Source organism: Antedon bifida, chromosome 5 (assembly GCF_963402885.1).
Source record: "Antedon bifida chromosome 5, ecAntBifi1.1, whole genome shotgun sequence".
NCBI classification, from domain to species: domain Eukaryota; kingdom Metazoa; phylum Echinodermata; class Crinoidea; order Comatulida; family Antedonidae; genus Antedon; species Antedon bifida.
Genome location: NC_136230.1, coordinates 22258767 through 22281338, shown reverse-complemented (window position 1 = coordinate 22281338; position 22572 = coordinate 22258767). Strand labels below are relative to the sequence as shown.

General features: G+C 32.9%; 1 protein-coding gene across 4 annotated transcripts; it reads left to right on the top strand.

Annotated features, from left to right (window-relative positions):
* Nucleotides 1-8124: 8124 nt before the first annotated feature.
* LOC144842013 (uncharacterized) lies at nt 8125-20914 on the top strand. Of its 4 annotated transcripts, XM_078698350.1 has the most exons (13): nt 8125-8257; nt 9312-9561; nt 10166-10296; nt 10580-10737; nt 10774-11007; nt 11205-11273; nt 11400-11474; nt 12232-12288; nt 12942-13040; nt 13224-13362; nt 13794-13960; nt 14862-14942; nt 15955-16753. In XM_078698350.1, exons 2-13 carry the CDS (start codon nt 9340-9342, stop codon nt 16137-16139), a joined length of 1617 nt encoding a protein of 538 aa, XP_078554476.1. In that variant the 5' UTR covers nt 8125-8257; nt 9312-9339; the 3' UTR covers nt 16140-16753. The 4 variants fall into 4 exon arrangements, with proteins under 4 accessions (XP_078554476.1, XP_078554478.1, XP_078554475.1 ...); XM_078698352.1 differs by lacking the exon at nt 15955-16753 and adding an exon at nt 20202-20914 and having other exon boundaries at nt 10580-11007; XM_078698349.1 differs by having other exon boundaries at nt 10580-11007.
* The last annotated feature ends 1658 nt before the right edge of the window (nt 20915-22572 follow it).

The window sequence follows — 22572 nt, the reverse complement described above, 5'->3', positions numbered from 1 at the left end:
GCTGAAATGGCGACCATTTTGTTTTTCACATTTTAAGGGTGAAGATCTAAAAATTGAGCCGGGTAAACAGCAGATTTGAATTTAGCACCCCAAAATTACCCTAAAACACATGTTTTTTCGCTTTTAACACGAAATGCCTACAGCATCTTATTAGAGTGGAAATATGACTATCTGGACTTATAGTCTATTATAAAGACTACTGTAACTTACTGTCAGAAAGTTGTGGAAAGTCGTCAATATTGTAAGAAGCTGTGCTTTGTTTCTTCAACAACATGAGTTTTCTACAATAAAAATATTTTTTTCTATTTTCCCTGTTTTTTTTCTATTGTATTTTCTATGTATTAATACATAACCTTTAAATAAATTAACTAATAAGACATATAAAAAAGAATTACAATGGAAATACTACTTCATGAACAGAACACACACATTTACAGTCTATCTTAAAATGTTCCACATTTGGGAAACATTCTTACTGTATGTCGACTATACAATCTTTCTATAAATAAAATACAATGCTAAAAAAACCACTCACCTTCATTTTAGTTGTTGAACTTTTCAGATCATTGGTAATGTTTTCCCGCCATGGTCGCTTGATTTTGATTGGACCTTTGTGGCTTATGGCTGATGTTAATGGCTTTAAGTTTCGGCATTTTCGCTTCTTTCTGTTGAGGGCAATATTAAAATGTGACTTTCCATCATCCGTTGAACGAACATCACGAAATTCTCACGAATCTGTCACATGTCAAATATATCAATTTTTTATAAATGTTTAAGACTAGCTTTAACGTAGGTCAGGCTAATTAAATGGATAATCAATACAATAATAACAATGCCAATTAAATCACAATTTTTGAGAATTGTTAGGCCTAATATTATTAATTGAGTAATTTTGGTATAGGCCTAGGCCTACTTTATATACAGTCCTATATACAACACATGTAGGCCAATGTAAATTTGGGAGAGCGGGGATTTGACGGATGACGTTGGAGAGGGGTGTATTTGGTGCAGGCGTAAGTTTGGGTGCAACACCCCGAAGCGCGGCGGTACGTACGTATAGTCATAGTATAGCTCTCTATGGTATGACCGATGTTGGAAATCAGTGGTGGCTTACAAAAATGTTATATTAAAATTTGCAATTTAAGATATTGTTCACTACCTTTCGAAGTAATTTTACCATAAAGATGTTCTTGATCATTTTCTTGTTACTTCCGATCATATTTCTTAGTATGATATTAAAAATGTATCGATAATGTTCAAATAATTTAAGAGCCTTTTCTGTGAGAAATATCAAAAAGAAAATGGCGTCCGTTTATTCTACGGTTACCATAGATATAGAATAAACGTCACAATGCATTGTCTACGCGAGCGTAATTGCGCGTTATTGCTATGGTGATCCTATAGATAATGCGCCTTTCTCATTCAGAGAGCAGCAACGCCTGTGCTGAAACCAGTGAGCTGTAAGCCGAATGCTAGAGGGCGTACTCCAGACTGAAAAGTGATTCCAACAAGGGGAGGGGGGAGGGGTGGGCGGGGTGAACCAACAAGATGGCGGCCGTAAATGTGTTCAAAAACATTATTTAATATAAAATAATAATCTAATATAATACATTAAGACCACATAAATTAAAACACATATTCTTGCCGCCGAAGCACAGTGAAGTTTTTATAAAATTAAATATATTGTTAATCGCAATGGAATGAATAATTTCTTGGTAATCTAGCATTTTTTGTATAACGAGGATGTTATAGAATGCGTTCGCGTTTATACGCTTAACACGCTGTTGGTTTATACCCTGTATACAAATGACTGTCCGGTACAAGTAATGTTCACTATTTGAAATATGCAGATGATACTTTTTAAAGGATAGAAATTCTGAAAATGCTTTCTCTGAATGGTGTAAGGACAATAGCCTAATTTTGAATGAAAAGAAAACTACAAAGATGATATTTGATTTTAGGAAGAGTTTTCTACTTATTGAACCACTCAATATAAATGGCTCTGTTATTGAAATCGTATATATAATTACAAATATCTAGGTATTACCATTGACAATGAATTAAATTGGGCTGAATAATGTAAAAATACTATACCTAAAGGAAATATGCGACTGTTCTTTCTTAGGAAACTTAATAAAATTTGGAGTGGGCAAGTCAATATTAAATCAGTGGTGTCATCGCTTTCTGTTGTGTTGTAATAATGGTATGGACAATGTAGAGAAGAAGAAAAAACTTCTATCCAACGCATCGTGAAGAAATGTGGACTAATAACAGAAATGAATTATTCGCTGAAGGAAATATGTCATAAGTGTATTAAATCTAAAACCACTAATATTCAGAAAGACGCAAAACACCCGTTATATAGTAATTATCATAAAATGCGCTCCGAGAAAAATGATCTGTATAGATCTATTAGATGGAGATATAAAAGATCCTTTGTTCCAATTAAGCATAGTAGTCAGCATTTTATATTTTTTCAATTCAAGTCAATTTTTCACAGAATATTCATCATGGCCAGGAATCGATGTGGTTATGTTTTCACGGTGCGCAATAAAAAATTACGCGGTCTACGCACGATTTAACGAAATCACGTTTGTAATCATATCTTTACAACCATGAATCACAATTAAATAAAATTTGGTACTCATAAATTTCAGGCATGAATCATCATATGGCAATACAATTACGTGCGTAGCGCATGTAACGCATGCGTACGCGCGCTTAAAATTTTCAAAATTTATTTTCGATGAAATAAGAGTACGTTTCAGGCAATTTTAAGCGTTTACAAAATGCGCGCGCTAAATGTTATTGCGCACTCTTTTTGCCCGATTTCTGTTTTCTTGACTTACTTTTCAACTCGAAATTACGTTATACGAGCACGTCAAAAGTGACAGGCTACGCACGTGTAAATTAAAAAAATATAAATGTTTTTAAACATTTCAACATTTTTAAACATGTTCAGTAATTTCGGTCAGTATAGTTCACTATGTCGGTCGGTCGGTCGGTCGGTCTGTCGGTCTGTCGGTCTGTCTGTCGGTCTGTCGGTCTGTCTGTCGGTCCGGTATCACTATGCATTGTAGCACGCGACTTAATGGCTGTTGGCCTTGTTTTGCATATTTTAACTAATTAGGCCTATTGGAACCAGTAAAAAGTAATGTTTACAGTATTTTTATGGTCTTATATGTTGCTTTTAAAATGTTGCATCACTGTAGTATCCATGTCTGTTTTTAATATATTGATTGTTTTAATATACATTACAATTTTGAAAATGTACTCATATTAGGCCTATACTATTTTAATTGGTAAATAAAATTGAATCTTGAATCTTGATAGCCGCGTTCTTACAAAAAACCCTAAAACCTCGAAATGAAGCCTATCTCGAATGAAGCCCTCTCTCTCTTGGCTTGAAAAATTACTCCATAGAGAAGCCCACCTCGAAATCAATCAATCTTTATATAATATTATAGATTATGAATCTCAAATAATAATACAAACACAAGGTAAAGAGACTAATATGGTAAATATGTAAAATTGGCATGGCGAATGTTTAAAACAATCACGTTTTTAGTCGCGTGGACGCGACTCTATAGTTCACTATGTCGGTCGGTCGGTCTGTCGGTCTGTCTATCGGTCCGGTATCACTATGCGTTTTAGCACGCGACTTATGGCTGTTGGCCTTGTTCTAGTAGCAATTCACAAAATGTACAGCATTTATCTCGAAAAGAAGCCCCCAAGTCTATGGACATCTTTTCGAGATTTTACGGTATATAATTTGTAATGAAAATGTGTAATTAAAAATATTGTAATGTCCACTACACTTAAATGGAACGTTTTATTATTTTGAATATATTTTATAATTAAGAATTATCTCTCTTTATCAACATTTTTTGTTCTGTGTGCGAGGCATTTCAAATATAAATTCCAGTGCATAATGTATTTGAGGTGTTACGTATAAGCGGTAGACGTTACAATTTCATCATCTCTCGTCGTACAGATATTTTTCGTAACAGCTTTTATCCAGCTGCCATTCGGGCACTGAAGTAGCATGTCTCTTGTACGAGAGTGATGTGACACTTTAATTATGTTTGTTAGTTTATCATTTATCTGTTTTTGTATATCTCAAAGCAAACATAATTTCTATGTATATTTTATATACAAATAAACGGAAGTAATTTTCCACTGATGAATGAATGAATGCAAGCTAGAAAATAGAAAAAACGCGAGCTTTTTCGTTGAGAAATAATATTTGAAAAGAACTATTAGGCCTACTTTTGCAATTTGAAATGTGATCATTTAATTATAACTGTAGTTTAAAGAAAAATGTTTACAGTAAGTTAAAAAACATCAGCAAAATATAATATTTGATTTTTATTATTAAATCCATAATCTCTAAAAGTTAACTACTCGTTATGTAAGACCTAAGTATATCTTATCAGCATGTCTGTTATATACGTATATCAAGAGATAGTAGGTTTCCTCATGTGTACTGTATAAACAAAGGTGTATTTCAGTTGGTGCTTCGTTCCCTTGCTTTTATCATGGATTTCTATTCCTTAATCCATGCTTTTATGTAGCGATGGCTTTCAATATATTTTAAGACCTACACGCGCGTTTTTACTCTTACAGGATACGCGTACTACCTAGTGAATATTCCATGCCTTAATGTCTGACAATGGATTTAGATCTAGTGACTAAATATCTTTCTTTATGTTCGTTATGTTAAGTTTAAAATTCTTCCGTAGTTCAATTAGCCACTGATATTCCACCTTAACTAAACATGTATACTTACTGTATCAAACTACTTTCGCAATGGAACCTTTCTCCTGCAATACCGATCAATATCAAACATTATATCATGCCGTGGTGTTATGATGGTTGGTACTACACAGCTCTCACCTTTTCTGCGCAGTGGCAATTTTCTTTTGCAACTCCGATCAGCATCAAGAATTTCATCAATTGATGGTAGCTCTGGTGTGTCGTGATTGTTAAAACACACACGTTTAGATTGCCTAGTTGAGCTATACAGGTGTTTTTGTATCGTGATGGTTCTGCAGCTTCGATTGGACCTCTTACGCAGTGGCAACTTTCTCCTGCAACTCCGATTAGCACCAATCATTTCATCAACTGATGGTAGCTCTGGTGTGTCATAAGTGCTGAAACATATCCGTTTTGATCTCCTCGTCTACTAGAGACTGTTGACTGTCTAACACTGTTTTCATTACAGAGCCTATACATTTTACCAATGTTTATACCTACTTCTTGGGTTTCCGACTTGCAGTGAGGAGATGCATACTTACCAGCCATCATTTCAGCATTCAACTTAGCAATGTCTTCAATACTACTCAGCAACGTACGCATGGACTTTCTGTTTGGTTTGGTACCAGCCACATGATGTCTCAGCAAGCTCCAGCACGGTGAGTTAGTCTTAAAACATTTCCTCGACTTCTGAATGGAATGGATGGTTCTATACTAGCGTTTCTTGCAACGCGAAGCTCGAGAGAGTGGCGATAAAGATCTGTAATAAAAAGTAAAATGAACTATTTGTAATTATTATATCTTTTTTTAAATTTAAATTGTTACCATCCTAAAAACTCTTAGCTGGCGAACGAGGGGATGCATATAAATTGGTATCACTTCCACATTGGGAAACATTACTGTATGTCGACTGTAAATCTTCTATAAAATACAATGCTAAAAGCCACTCACCTTCAGTTTAGTTGTTGAACTTCTCAGTTCATTGGTAATGTTGATTTCCCGCCATGGTCGCTTGATTTTGATTGGACCTTTGTGGCTTATGTCTGATGTTAATGGCTTTAATTTTCGCCATTTCCGCTTCCTTCTGTTGAGAGCATTATTAGAATGTGACTTTCCATCATCCGTTGAACGAACATTTCGCTTCCTTCTGTTGAGAGCATTATTAGAATGTGACTTTCCATCATCCGTTGAACGAACATCACGGAATTCTCCAGAACCTGTCACATGTCAATATATCATTTTTTTTTTATAAATGTTTAAGACTATAGTTTTAAGGTAGGTCAGGCTAATTAAATGGATAGCCTAAATCAATACATGTCAATAATTTATATTAATAACAGTGTCACAGTTTTTGAAAATTGTTAGGCCTAGGCCTAGGCCTAATAATATTAATTAATAATTGAGTAATTTAGGTATACAGTATATACAACACATGTAGGCCAATGCAAATTTGGGAGGACGGACATTTGGCGGATGATGTGGAGAGGGGTGTATTTGGTGCGGGCGTGAGTTTGGGTGCAACCCCCGGGGGCGGCAGTACGTATGAACCGATTAGAAATCTAAATCAGTGGTGTGGCTTACACAAATTGTATATTAAAATTTGCAATTTAAGATATTGTTCACTACCTTTTGAAGTAATTGTGCCATTAAAGATGTTCTTGATCTTTTTCTTGTTACTTCCGATCATATTTCTTAGTATGATATTAAAAATGTATTGATAATATTCAAATAATTTAAGAGCCTTTTTGAAATATAAGCTTTCTGTGAGAAATATGAAACAGAAAATGGCGTCCGTTTATTCTACGGTTACCATAGATATAGAATAAACGTCACAATTATGCATTGTCTACGCGAGCGTAATTGCGCATTGTTGCTATGGTGATCGTATGCGCGCCTTTCTCATTCAGCAGGGGACGACAGCACGGTGTGTTGAAACTGGTGGTTTACTTAGCCATTGAAGATTGTATTTTAAACTAAGCAAATGCACGTAAGCAAGTAGTCTGGGCTCCAGACGGAGTTTTGTCTTAATATTAGTAAAAATATAAATATTTTTGCACATATGGCGTTTCATACGTGTATTACTTGAGTTTTCAGACAAAAATCAAAACGACGACGTGTGGAATTGAATGACATAAAAAAGACAAAATACAGACTTGGAGCAAGTCTAGTAAGCAATTAAGAAGAAACGTTAAACCCTAAAATCTCGAAAATAACTAGCCTATCTCGAATGAAGCCCTCTCTCTTTGGCTTGCAAAAGTAATCCAGAGAGAAGCCCATCTCGAAATCAATTAATTACAATAATGCCAATATAAATCACAATTTTGATTAGCCTAAAATTAATAATTATACAGTTTATGTAGGCCAATGTAAATTTGGGAGGGCGGGGATATGGAGGCTGTGGTCGAGGGGGTGTATTTAGTTACATTGCGCCCTCTATCATCTATATATTGATCGATTATGAAAAATATTGATATCGATTTAGAACTTACCAAAAATAGAGGGGGAACATTCCTAGCAAAGAGGAGTTGAACATTTTAAATGTCTACGATATTCTAATATATAACCAAGTTTTTTTTTTATTGATGTCTAACATAGAGTTGAGAACTGATCGATTATGAAAACTATTGATGAATATTGATTTAGAACTTACCAAAAATAGAGACAAACATTCCAGTAAAGAGGAGTTGAACATTTTTGAATTGATAGACCGTCTCGTGAAAACGAACCCCATACAAGTTCTACGATATTCTGATATAGGCGCGCCTATAACAAGTTTGTATTGATGTCTAACATAGAGTTGAGAACTGATCGATTATGATTATACTGATATATAACCAAGTGTTTTTTTTTTAATTTAGTGTAAATGGCGCTTTATGTAGGAAAAATGGGAGAAAGGTAGGCCTACTCAGGTTCTTTTGCTGTCCGGAAAAATTACTATTTATTATAATATTCATAAAAAATTATATATCGTTTCAAAAAATATTAAATTTCCATTAATTTGAGCAAACTCTGGTGAAAATCGGGCCACGGTAAGTGGGTCAAAAAATACAAAATGTCTCTCAAAACGCTGATTTTCAGCGGTAGCGGTTTCGCGTATAGCGAATTCTGGCACCAAAATAAGTTTGCCCAACACAAAAAAAATAGATGATAGAGGGCGCAATGTAACTACATAACAATTAATTATGAACTTGAATGATATTATAAGCAATACATAAATCATTAATATACTGCTGATTTTGTGATTTTTATATTTCATTAAAAATACATGTTTTCAACATTCTGTAATTAATAATAAATCACCACAAAAATGATATTACTGTAATTTTTATTTTAGACCGCACGTTTCATGTTTTGTAATGTACCGAAACGCGGCGCTCTATTCCCTGCTGCTTTGCGTCTTTCCTTAACCTTTTGTTTTTTTGAAGTGGTTATTTCAAGTATTATATGGCTTACTAAATTACAACTTAAAGACTAATATTAGAAGTGAATTTGCTGATAATAGGTAAACTATTAATTTATACATTAAACGGTATCAAATTTGTAGTCTTTTTTAACAGTGTTACAATAGATAATGCACGGTGTTTCTTGATAACTTGGTATTAACAGCGAAGGCATGCCCACGCCGAGCCTACTATATTTATAATTTATGATGATGCGTGTGTGATGCTTTCCGACCCGGCGGCTTACCACCACTCCATGTATACTGTGGTCGATAGGTGACTAGCCTAGCTAGCTGGCGTATATTATTATATATAATCTGATATTTATAAACTGTGTTTTGCGTATCATCTTTTTTCCGTTGGATTTTATTTTTTTAGGCGATCAAAAGTTTTATTTTGTTAAATAAATCGTAAAAAATAGAAATGTTGAATTTTTTCTTTCTTTTTGCCTAGGCTAGGCCTACTACTAGTTCCTAGACTAGCCTAGGTCTAGAATAATAAATAAAACAAATAGTTAATGTTTTATTGCACTCTTAGTTATGCCATCGAGAGTGCAAGGAAATTAATTTATAATGTGCAAGTATTGCAATTTCACTCATTTACTAAATACTAGATGATACTCTGAAATTTACTATCTAGATTTTCTTGTTTTCTGCTTGTTAAATTGTTCTATTTGGTACAGTACTGTATTTTATTTATGAAATTTTGTTTTACTACTACAGTATACTGTATGTTTGGCCTACTGAAATTACAGATGAGCCTATCAGCACAGTCAACCACATGTGCACTGTAATATAAAGTTTTATATTGGCATGGTCAATCATGCATCTGTACATTTTATCAATATGATTAACTGTGCTGATATTTTGGTGTGGATATTTACTTATTTACATGTACAGTGGGTACATGAATGTTGTTTTTTAAATTATTAAATCAAACCTTTTATTAAAATTATCCTTACACTACAGTTAGTACTAATCACAGTTGAGTTAGTAATAGTAGTAGAGCTGCATTTTAAACTTTATCAATGAATAAGATACATACTGTTACTGTACAGTACTTTCTCTATTCTGCCTCACTGACAGTGACATATCATTTATTTTATTAATACGTCAGTATTTGTTTAGCTACTTAAAAAGAAAACATGCCTCCAGCCGAAAAAGATAGACCTGGCAAGGTGTTTGTAGGTGGCATGTCCACAGAGACTCTGGAATCAGCACTGCAAGCGAAGTTTACCAAGTTCGGCAAGATTGGTGAGATTATCATCGTTAAGAATAAAGAGACCAATATTTCCAGAGGATTTGGATTTATTACATTTGAAAATCCAGCAGATGCAGATATTGCTGTTAAAGAAATGAATGGATTCGTAAGTCTTGCTAACCATTTTGTCTTTACCATACTGTATACCCCATGTACAGGTAGTAGGTTACCTACAGTTCTTACCTTCTTTCAATGCAGTACAGACAGCACTCACTCATATCTTATTAGTACCTCTGAAAGAAAAAGTGCTTGGCATAATTCAAAATAATACTATACAATTCTTAATTCCAAATTGGACACAACGTACTGTAGGCACAACGGTAACCAATAAAAAGTGGCAGTTTTCATATTCATCGCGTCGTGATTGGTCAAATTACAGTTCATCCTTGTGGGAACCAAGATTTACTGTAGCTTTGTTAATTGAATACAATTTGAACTACCTCTACTGTATTTACTTAGTCCCGAACTTATGACTCGATTCCTCCTCCATAAGTTCCTATCTGCCATTGTCACAGCCAGTTCATCTCTCTGCATACCAGTACAGTATCTGTCTCTAGTGTTGGTCTTCCTTGTTTTGCAAGCCCATGTTTTGGGTGCCACAGCAGAACATCGGAAATAATTGCGCGAAGACAGTCTCCTGCAAATGTCTTTTTAAGAGCCATAGTTACTGATTCTTTGTTTATTCACTATTAAAATGTCATATTTTTCAGGTTTTAGATGGAAAGCCATTAAAAGTTGACAGTGCATTGAAAGCACTTCATTCTCTCGATAATACTAGCAGAGGTAGAGGAAGGGGACAACGTGGTGGACCAATGGGCAGAGGGGGACCGAGAGGTGGATTGTAAGTATTTAATTATATCAAATTCTAAAGTACAGTACTATTTTGTATTTTTAACTGAGAAGGAATTTGTTATTGTTTACAGTATCTCTAGGGAAATTGAATTCGTTTTCATTATCAATCACTAAATTTGATGTTTAACTGTTGTAGAACGAGGTTCTTTACAATCTATATTTGAATTTAAAATTTTAAATCCAATTTTAATTCCACACAAAACATTAGTAATTATTTTTTTGGAATTAAATTGTCAAATGTTAAAATACAAGACATATTTTGTTTTCACTAGTGGTGGTAGAGGAGGTGCTCCCCCACTAATGAGACGGGGCATGAGTGGCCCACATAGAGGTGGACCACCTTATAGTGGACCCTCGCGTGGAGCTCCATCTCGGGGTGGGCCATTGTCACGCGGTGGTTTTGGCTCCCGTGGTGGACCACCCCCGCGTGGTGGAAGAGGTGGACCAAGTGGTAGAGGCGGGCCAGGTGGTAGAGGTGGACCAGGTGGAAGAGGTGGCCCAGGTGGACGAGGTGGCCCAAGAGGCAGAGGAGGTCTTTTAGGTGATGGACGACCAATGATGATGCGAGGCAGAGGTGGACCATCACGAGCTAATGGTCCAAGAAGTCTTCTCCATCATGAACATGAAATGGGAGGACGAGGTGGTGAATATGAAGAAAGTTATCATCAACCAGCTCAACGACTAGGAGGAGGAGAAAGAGGTAAACATTCATGTATACCTTTATTGAACGTAAATTATTAAAAAATCTATACTTTGTAAAAATACTGAAGAAAATGAGTTCTATTCTATACAGGTTTTTATACACAAAGAACAGAGCGCCTAACAATACTTAGTAATTAATTAAAAAGAATCAAAAAAAGAAAGAAGTAGTTATAAAACTGGTTATTTTTTTTGCAGGTCTTTTATCTACTCCTCATCACTATGAAGAAGAAGATTATGGCCCGCCAGTAAAGCGAAGCAGACCAGGTAAATTTGTTTTGTAATAACTTTTTTCCCATTAAAATTTTATTTCAATATATATTTGCAACTAACAAAATGAAAAAAAAAATGTTGTTATCAAACTGTGATTTATGTTATTTGTTTCTTTTTTAGAATCCTACCCAGCTCAAGCTGTAGATGATTACCCACCAGCAAGAGGTGGATACGGTCAAGAGGAAAATGGCTATGGTAGGGGCAAATGTTCTCTTATAATGCATGATTAATAATGTCCAGTGTAGTTAATGTTGTACATTTACCTACAGAACAGAGCAGACGAAAGCAATACCCTATTCAGACGTGCATTGTGTTGTGATCGATTACAATGTCATTTGTTGTTAATCAGTAATTTTTAATTTGTCCTAATCACAATTTCTGATGCATTCAGATGCTACTTTCAGTTTGACAGATATTACTATTAGCATAAGCTAGGGCCTAGACTAAAAATTGTCTTAGATATAGTGTTTTCATAATTGTAGATAAAACCACTTTTCGGCTAAAGATGTTTTTAATCATTTAACATTACATCGATTTATGTGCCATCATTATGGATGACAAACAGTCAGAAGAACTACAGTACCTTGCTATCTAAATTGTTCTGATTACTTCCTTTAATAAATAAACTTACCGAATTTGTGATTATTGGGACTGATAAAGATTGCGATAGCATTCATTGTTTAGCTTGCAAGCACGATTTTGTCAGAATGGATGCGACTTGATGTCACGTTTGAAAATCTGAATAGGGTATTAAGTTTCATTCTGACTGATTGTGACGTCGGGAAACATTTTCACCCACGTAGTGATTGCAAAAACTTTAAAAAAACTTATTCCTGTGTAAATGCAGTACTGTAGAGCAGACAAGATAATGCAAACTGTTTTGAGAATGATTGGCAATTATTGGCAAAAGAAAATTTTCCCTGATAATTATCAAATTAATTGGCTTTTTTAGGAACACACAGCAGAGCTCCTGAATATCTTGCAGAAAGGCCTGCTAAACATTTATATGGTGAGAAATGTACATTACATTTTGGCAGGATAAAAACTGAATTTGTTGAGTACATGCAAGGCATGTTGCGACAAACACAAAGTTGTTCTGTAGTTGTAAAATGTTTTTAGGTTATTACAGGAGTGTCAGTTTCCAGCCGTTTCAGTGATTTTTAATCCATTTTACTATAGTATTGCAAATCACCTGAATTAAAATAGAGATTTATCAACACTGAGCTCGCAGAATCAGTTGCCCTTTACGTAGGGCAACTAAAAATTAAAAGGGTTAGTCTCAATGGACAACTAAGTAAAATAAAAAGTAAAATTACATCAAATTTTTGCATCGGTTATAGAGTATAGCTGTAGTTTCTTTTGGGCAAAAAAAAAAAATCCATGATTCTGTGAGGCCTGTATTATACACATTTCCAATGTGTTCACACCCCTGTTATTAATTTTGTTTTTTGTTTGTTTCCATGATGCAACAAGCCTATGCAGCAGTTGAGTACAAAAGTCGGGACATTCTTGTTTGACACCGACAGCTGCATAGAGCATTGTGAAAACAAAAGCTCCTTATTAGTTCCATTGTGTTACCATACAACCCATGTGACAATATGTGAATCTGGGTAATCTTAGTGTTTCTGCTATTTTAATATTATGAATACTCTTTTTGCATAGGACGCCCTTCTGCCAGAGAGTATGGAGAAAGTCGGGCTGAACCTCCAGCTCGTGAGCCTCTCGTACGAGATCCAGCACCTCCTCGAGATTCAGTTTTAGGTTAGTGTTTTAAAGGTGCAAGAGGAATTTAAAATATTGATACGAATGCAAAGCTATACATTACATAATAGACTAAGAAATGTACACCATTCAAAAAAACATCTGAATTGAAAAAACAATTGAGTAATAAAGATAACTTAATTGTTTTAAAATCAAGTTAACGTTTGATGTTTTTTATTATAGGCCGTGCTCCACCTAGGTATGATTACGGAGATGCTCGAGCTGATGTTGCAGCCACTCGTGATAGGCCACGAGAGCCTGCAGTAGCCAGAAGTTATCCGGTTGCTAGGGAAGCACACCGTGATTATCCGCCACGTGAAAGGTACATTATTTTACTTTTGAATTTGAAACCAAGATCTATGGCAGCTGTCTTTTGTTTTGTTTTTTTTAAATAAACAACTCTTAAATGAGCTTTCCATTAAAAAATTTATTGCATTTTTAACAGTTTCTCTTATGGCTTCCAAATTTATGTATATTATCTCTCCCGAATTAATATATTTTAACATACGATATGGCAGTATCGATTTAATCTGTTCTGCCATATCATATTAAAGAGTTGCCATGGAATCAGATTTTAACCATACTGTGAATGTATCATAAAAAGCAAAGACTTTTTATTTGGAATGTAGGTTGGGTTGTGTCTTATTCAATTCTCAGATTTCTTCATCTACACTGTGTATGAATAAATTAATTTCCAATTTTTCTCAGTTTGCTTTCTCTGTTGCTGTTAAATATTTTTTCTCGTATTTTTAGGGACCCATATGCTTCACGTCCAGGATACAATGAGGCAGTTCCAGAAAGAGCAGCGTATCCTGCCCGACGTGAACCCCAAGTTGCAGCAAGAGGATACGGTGCTGCCGCTGCTGGATATGAAGAGTATGACAGAAATGCATCAACGTATAACCGTGAATACCCTGCAGGTAACATAAAACATAATTGAGTGTTCATTTTGGAAAGACAAAATTGTTTACCATTTCTACATTGTTGTATACCATAACAGTATAAAAAGACTGAAAAGTAAAGTTAACATATTCATTAATTTGATGTGCTAATTGTAATGATTAATATGTTAATACATTATGTATTTATTCAACTTTGTTTTACTAGTGTAGTGTGTACTACAGCAATACAGCTGACTTGAAAGAGGCCCTCTTAAAAACAATACAAACTATACATTAACATTAAAACATAAAGATACAAAAGAATTCATATAAATAGTTAAAATGCATACAATTTCATGAAAAAATATAAAACGTTATTGTTCATATAAAAGGACATTGGTACCAAAATATTGCTTATTTTATTGCTGATCTTTGAGACATAATTTTAACTTGGTTTTAAAATCAGCATAAGCTACTTTGCATTGTGTTTCAACAACAAAAGGAACAATTCCTTTTATTCAGATGCCTTCTGTTCTGTGTTTGAACAACGCCCTGCTGTTGAGGATATGAAGCAATGAAAGAATAGGCAAAAACAATAAGAAGTGCAAAAGTTACATAATGATGTTTCTTTATTGTCCTTATAACAGTAGTAACTGCCTTAGACCTCACACAATTGTTTTCTCAGTTCAATAGATAGATAATTGTTCATACTACAAAACCCCTATCATCACATTGTCCACAAAGGTCAAGGTGGCAATTGCTGACTGCAACATTAACACTATAATAATTCACAGATTTCAAAATATGCTTACAATACGTTATTAATCTACAATTGCATCCTTTTATATTTTAAGTGTGTTTACTACTCTCAATTATTTGAGCATTGCTATTAATATATTTGGGAATGGGATGTTAGTATAATTGAAATCTTATTTTACAGAATCGCGTCCAGCACCAGCACGCCCAGCCCGTCCAGCTTATATGGATCCGTACGCCGAACCAGCTACATCAAAGGAATACGGTAAATTTTTCTTTCTAAAATATAAATATCTGACAAAAAAAAAACAAAGAATTTTCAAAACATTTTTTAATGCAAAAAAATGTTTCACACATGAAAAAAATAAATAAAAATTCATACGTTCAATACATCTCTATATAAATGTAAACAAACTATGATTTATACACTGCTAAGACAATTCTTTAACAATTGTAATATCTATATTTTATTTATCTCTCAAAATGATACATTAAAAAAAAATAGAAATTATTAAATAGAAAATTGTTGTATACAATAAAATACATCCCTAAAACTCGAGCTGTACCATATGAAAATATGTCTAGTAAAATAGATTCTGGGCTAGTAAACCATGGTCTAGCATATTTGTTCAACTTGTTAAAGCTCTGCAATAGACAAATCAATTTGGATACATTTTTAACATAAATTGGTGGGATTTTACTATTCAGTTTGTATACAGTTAATACAAAGTGCATTGTGAGATTACAAAATATAAGTAAAAAAACAATAAACCTTTACAGGACATGATGAATTAAATAAATAATAGATAAACTAAAACGAATTACATAAAAAAAAGTTATTTATACAGTATCCGACATTTCACCACACACTAACAAAAATGATATTGTTCATATTGTTTATAACTATCTTATTTGTTGTCATGGTTGACTTTGATGTAATGGTTGATTATCAGCCATTTACTTATGGGATCGGTATGTAATAATGATTACATGATCACAGCCACAAGTCGCAAAAATACTGTACAATATTCGTCAGTTTTTCTGCAGAAACTTTGTTCAGTAACTATAAAAATGTAATTTAATGTCGAAATCGTTACCACAATACTTCTTGTATAAGAAGCGGCAACTGTTTTTTAAAGGAAAATCTTGTTGTGAATAATATTCCCACAAATAGCTGTTTCCACTGTCCACATTAATGGAAAGGAAAACAACTTCTAATCCAACAAGAGTTTGTTCAATATAATTTTATTTTTTCCCCATGTAATTTCTATAACCAGGTACCCAAGCTCGTGGAAGACCAAATGCCAGTTATACTGCACCTCGCGATGCGTACGCTGAAGCACGTGCAGAGCGCCCTCGCATGGATTATGGATCTCGCGACCCATTCGCCGCTGGTGCTGAAGCATCACGTGGCGTCCCTAGGAGAGCCCCACAAGCTACACGGGGCTATGAACGTTATTAAATATTGCACTTGGAAAAATGAAAAATCATACAATGCTACTGTGTTAGCATGTTGAATGAACAAATGACCTTAAATTGTGTAAACAGTGATTTTATCGTTAAAAGAGAAGCAAAAAATGAGGTCAAAGTTCAAAATGATGTCGATGAGAATGGAGAAACAAAATAACAGCGAAAATACAATCTTCAAAACTTCTTTTGTGTAAAACTTTGTCTGCATACATTAACTTTTTAATGATGATATCAACATGTTAGTCAAGTTTCGTTTTAGTATTGTTAGCAAACCATTTTTATTTTTTTGTAAATAATTTGTACTAGTAAATATGTGAGGTAATAATATACATGAAATGTTTTAAAAAGGGATTCATTATTGTTTTGCTTAACAAAACCTACTTTTATTTACAACTTGCTTACAGTACTTACAAGCAAGATTATTTTGCACAAACAAAACATTGTTGAATAATTACAAACGAAACATTAAAAGTACATGCGGATAATTATCTATTGTAAAATCAATTTATTTATGCAATAATTTCATATAAAAATTCTCTTTTTAATTACCATGAAAACTTGTTATTAGGTCATCCATTTTTCTTTATTGTCACATGGCTCAACAAACCATTTTGAAGGAAAATCACTGTACAACTACAGTACATTCATTTAAAACCATTTTTTAATCTGTCAATCTCATATTTTATAAATAATCTTTCTGATTGGCTTAACAAGTTAAGAATGTTTGTTAGCAGCTATCCATTTTATTCAAATTTCTTTTATTGTGTAATCGTCTAAAATGTATTAATAGAAAAATGAAAAAATGTATAATAATCTAGTGTTTAACATGGCTCCATCAACAATTTGAATTGAACATTAAAAAAAACTCCTTTGTATGTTATAAATTGTACAATAATTCTGTATTTATTCTATCAATTATTTGAAACATTAATCAAATACATCACAATACTGTAAAACTAGAAAAAAAAGTTGTTGCCAAACATAAATTGTGTAACAGAATTGTTAAAAAGTAACAAAAGCTAACGAAACACAAACATATACTTGTAGGTGTGCACAATTACTATTCTACTATAGAGAATACTAGACATCTGAAGTTTTTACAATGTAGTTTTAATTTCACTCTTGAAATACTAAACCAATGAATATTTAAGACATCTGCTTCTTTTACGAAGTATCTATTCCAGTGCGATGTGCAAGTAGTCCGATTAATTAAAAATAGTCAAATTGATTAAAAATAATTTTCTAGTTTTACAGTAACATTCGCTATGTTTATCATATTTGATTGCCATATCTCGGATAGAATATTCTTTCTGCGTTAAAGATGTGATGTAGAAAAAAGAAATATTGAAGCACACCCGGACGGATACAGTACGTTGTCCAACAATGACACTTGACAGAAAGGGACATTTTTTTAAATAACCAAAAAAATGATAAACACTCGGATTTTGTGGTGACTGGCTTATGATGCACAACATACTGTAGGTGATCAAAATGTAATTAAAATTAAACCCGTGCGAATGTAAAATTTGTAAATATTGCTGGAGGAAATACCGTATTTCTCCTATGGACGGCTAAACAACAATACAAATGGTAGTAAAGTTAGGTTTGTACAAAATGCGTTTCCAAAAGGAAACATAATAATATGGTTGAGAAGGTCTCAACGTTTCAGTTGTTATGCTAGAACCGTCTTCTTTTAAAAATTGATTGGATGTCAGCAAGCAAATTTTAAAAGATGAAAAAGGTTAAGGAAAAAGAAAAAATAATACTAAGCCTAGGATTTCTGGTGGAAAGACTTTCGAATGACTATTGATTAAAAATGATTACTAATCAACAATACCAACTGTGTACTAGCAACTAAACCATTGGAAACTTTGTAGTTGGTTACATTTCACAGTTGTATTAAATGAATACTGATTGATACCATATGTTTATTTGGTAAACTTAATCAGTTTAAATCATCAGTTAGTTGGTCAAATGTTCCACAAATCTATGTTGAGTATACAGCACTGTAAAACCTGCAATAGATTTTGAGAACATGGAAATCATGAGAGGAAGCAAATTAAAGTAAAAAAAAGATGAAAGAAAAGGAAAGTGTTGATAATAATGAAAAGCTGCTAAACAACAACCGTAAAAACTACTTTGTAGGTAGCTACAGGTGGTTGTATACGTGAAATATAAACATAATTTACTGATATGACTTTAATCATCAGCTACTGGTAACATTTCACAAATCTATGTATAGAAAAAAAGATTGCTGGTACAACATTGTAAAACCGGCAATCAATTGGATGTCAGAAAGCAAATTTCAAAAGACAAGATTGAGGAAAATGTAAAAATAATACTGAATCTATGATTGTTGGAGGAAGGACGCTTAAACCTAGATCATATTTTTTATGACAAACAACGAAGCAAACTGTGTATAGGTCTAACCATAATAAACTTTGTAGGTGGTTACAGTGTTTGTGTAAATAAATAAATACTGAAATATCATATACTTAATTTGGTAAATTTGTTTACAACCATCACTTAAGGTAAAATGTTTTGCAAATATGTAGAGAAAATAAAATGCTTTAAAACCTCAAAGCAAGCAAATTACAGTAAATAAACGATGAAAGAAAAAAAGCAAGTGTCCATAATGAAAGGCAGCTTAACAACAATATTGATTGTGTACAAGTCTAAGTAAAAATACTTTGTAGTTAACTATCAGGTGGTTGTATTAATGAATACTGAAATATAAACTGAATTTGTGTACAATCATCAGTAAAATGTTCGACAAAACTGTAGAAATTGAAGTAAAACCTGCAATAAATTTTGAAAATATGGACGTCAGCAAGCCAAATATATAAAAGGTGAAAAAGAAACACTGTCCATGTACTCTGAATTATATGCTACAAGATTACAGAGGCCTACCTAAATATGGACAAAACCGAAAAGAATAAAAAATGATGTATAATTTGAGAAAATGAAATGGAAATATGGGATTTGACAACAAAAGAAACAAGAGATAAAAAAAACAAAAGAGGGAAACAACAAAATATATTGTATCGAGGTGAGTAGAAATGTTGATAATAGTACATCACAAAGCTGTAATGTTGCAATCAAAATAAAATACAAATGTTGGACACAAATACCTGAAAATGTAACTTCAGAATCGGAAATTTTGCTATCTTCAGGTCTTCGTGACTCATAGACAACTTTCACTTTGTAAATATTGAAAACTTACTGAAGAGTTGAAAGTGAAAAAATGTAAATAAAAGCAAATGTTTTAGTATTTTAACAAATAATATCCTCTCGTACTTTAACTGAAGCAACCAAAGTATTGAAAATTGACCTATTTCTAATATTAGACATATACAACTATTATTATATTTTGCTGAACTTTGATGAATACAGTTGTACAAGCTGTGTATTTAGAATTCATTTTGACAAAAGTACACTGAAAATGGAATAATATTAATAATAAATATTAAAAAGTTATTTAATCTTCCATTTATTGAAAATTAAAAAAGAAAGATAAAATAAAAATGGAATGTGAACTACAAATTTAAATGAAATAGTTTCGCGACACTTTAATAGTAGAAAAACACAATTACTCTCTACTACCGAATAATGTGTTTATATATATTGCAGTACATGTACATTTAAAGTCAGAATTTGCCATTCCTCTATGTTATGCATACAATATTTAATAGTTTAAAAATTGTAAATAAAAAAAAAACGATAGGTCGATATTTAAAAAAAAAAAAATAGTATTGACAATACTGTACATTGGTTGTACATTATAATTGGTCAGATGTTTTGGCCTACTCTGATGTAATTTGTATACGAAGAACATTGAGAACACTTTTCGGCAATTCAAATTTGTTCAGCAAGTGTTCTTAATGTACTTCGTATAAAGTAGGGCACAACATCTGACCAATTACTCAACTCCCTGACGCAAAGCTACTCCACATAACATTAGTTATTACAATCTTGTACATTATAACTATATCTTTATGTTTTTATTACATGATGTTACTAAATACTAACCTAATTGTAATATATTCTTTTTCAGACTATGGTTAATAAAGTTTATAATAAAAGGTAATTTTTATTGAGGGTAAGTATAATTATTGAGTTCATGATATTGATATCACACTAAAAGTAGGTCTACAAATATTAAGAATGAAACCATATACCGTATATGGATGAATAAGGGATGAAACCATATACCGTATATGGATGAATAAGGGATGAAACCATACCGTATATGGATGAAACCATATACCGTATATGGATGAATAAGGGATGAAACCATATACCGTATATGGATGAATAAGGGATGAAACCATATACCGTATATGGATGAATAAGGGATGAAACCATATACCGTATATGGATGAATAAGGGATGAAACCATATACCGTATATGGATGAATAAGGGATGAAACCATATACCATATATGGATGAATAAGTGATGAAACCATATACCGTATAGGGATGAATATTAGGAATGAAACCATATACCGTATAGAGATGAATATTAGGGATTAAACCTTTATACCTAACTGTATAGGGATGAATATTAGGGATTGAACCAAAAAATAGCGTTTCATTACTTACTGTAATATAATATATTCACCCCCAGTCAATCAAATTTAGCTAATTGTAGACAATATTTTCAATTATGTTTAAAGGGTGGCCTCAATATACACCTTCATATTTATACTGTCTGTTATCAATCAATAACTATTACTACAAATAATTATACTGAACTACAGTAGTAATCCCTTCATTGTAACAGAATATTATAATGCATTCATAATATATAAATTAAATAAAATATGTATATTTCCATAAAGCATACAATAAACTATAATACAATACAAAAAATAGTTGACAGTTTTCTTATGTTGTTTCTTTTTCATTATATATTTTTAATTAGGCGAAAAGTGAAGTCAGTAATGTAAATTAAATACTGTTTAATAATGATCACTGCTGTCAGAATGTTGAGGGTTGGTAAAGGTTGGAGGAGTAGGTTCGTCCCGGGTGTATGGAATCATCTCCTAAATACAAACTCCTTTTTGTACACGCATAGTTCTCGGAAACTGTAATAATGCCTTGAGTAAACTTGAGGCTCATATCATAAAATCGAACCACACAATAAAATAATGTTAATTGATAGCATATACAATTGAAAAATAAAAGAGAAGGACTTGCCGCCCATGCGCTATTAAGCTGACTCGGGAAAAGTCCCAGAGTCAGCTAGATTAGGATAGGTGATGAGCTCATAATAATTATGTAGATGACATAACTGGTAGCTAATCACCAGGCACTACACATTTCTGTTAGGGAAAATTAGATGCATGACAAAACCGCATCTTAGCCATATTAAAAACAAAACTATTGGATTGAACACTTAAAAAACAGACATAATCAAAAATAATTTAATACGTTTAATTTTAAAATTTTCCGGAGCAATATTATTCAACGATAAAAATTAGGCCTAAACATTTTAATAATAATAATAATAATAATAATATATTCTCCAATATATCCACGACTGAAGTTTCTAGAGGGCCGTTCCAACGAGTTTTTTGATTGACAGCAGTGATTTAGGCAGTGCCTAGCGATTTCTTTTTTGTTTATAATAATTCTACCGGTCAACTCCTCCTCATCCCGTATCCGGAAGCCTAACTCGATCCGAAAGTTAAAAAATTACGATCGAAAAGCTTTTATTGTTTCAAAATATTAAGGTATTATATTTCACAAATGTTTTGCATTAACTATCAGAATGAAACATAAGGAATGCTGCGTTGAATCATCAACCAAATACATTTAAATAAACGTATATTTTACCGATTCGAATCTTAATATTTATAACTTTTGTTTAAGATGTACTCAACCCGTGTATTGTTCAGCAATTAAATATAATTTGTGTAGACCGACAAAGCTAAGTATGTAAATGTCAAGCATACTTGTATCTTTCTGCATGGTGGACAATCATCATAGACAGTGTGTAGGCCTATTACACTCGGAAAACATGCATAAAGTTGCCTTAATATTGTCAGTAAGGTAGGAAACTAACCGTAAGATCTTGGATGTCATCGTTTCGTTCTTTTTTATGTGATAGAACCAGAGAAGAGTAGTTGAATTGTATTGTAACTCTTCCCTAATAGAACGTTCTACTACAGTAGGCCTACTGTCCTTTCTACGATCATCATGGATGTTTTTGTTCAGTAGAAAAGATCAAGAATCCAAGATCAATTACTACATATTTTGTCTGGCCTTTGTTTGCAGCTAATTTATTTTGTTGTTGTTTTTGTTTACCTTTTTCTCAAAACTGTATTTTTCTTTGAAAAAAATAATGATGTAAAATATAGTTACTGTAATGTTTATTTTGTTCTAATGACCTTCTTTAAATAACAATTTACTCAAGTAGTTT

What these genes read in the sequence shown, in the direction of transcription:
- LOC144842013 (XM_078698349.1), top strand. Translation starts at nt 9,340, where the DNA reads ATGCCTCCAGCCGAAAAAGATAGACCTGGCAAGGTGTTTGTAGGTGGC. An exon ending in AGTAAAGCGAAGCAGACCAG is followed by an intron (nt 11,274 to 11,399) that starts GTAAATTTGTTT and finishes TTTCTTTTTTAG; the next exon opens with AATCCTACCCAGCTCAAGCT. An exon ending in GATTATCCGCCACGTGAAAG is followed by an intron (nt 13,363 to 13,793) that starts GTACATTATTTT and finishes TCGTATTTTTAG; the next exon opens with GGACCCATATGCTTCACGTC.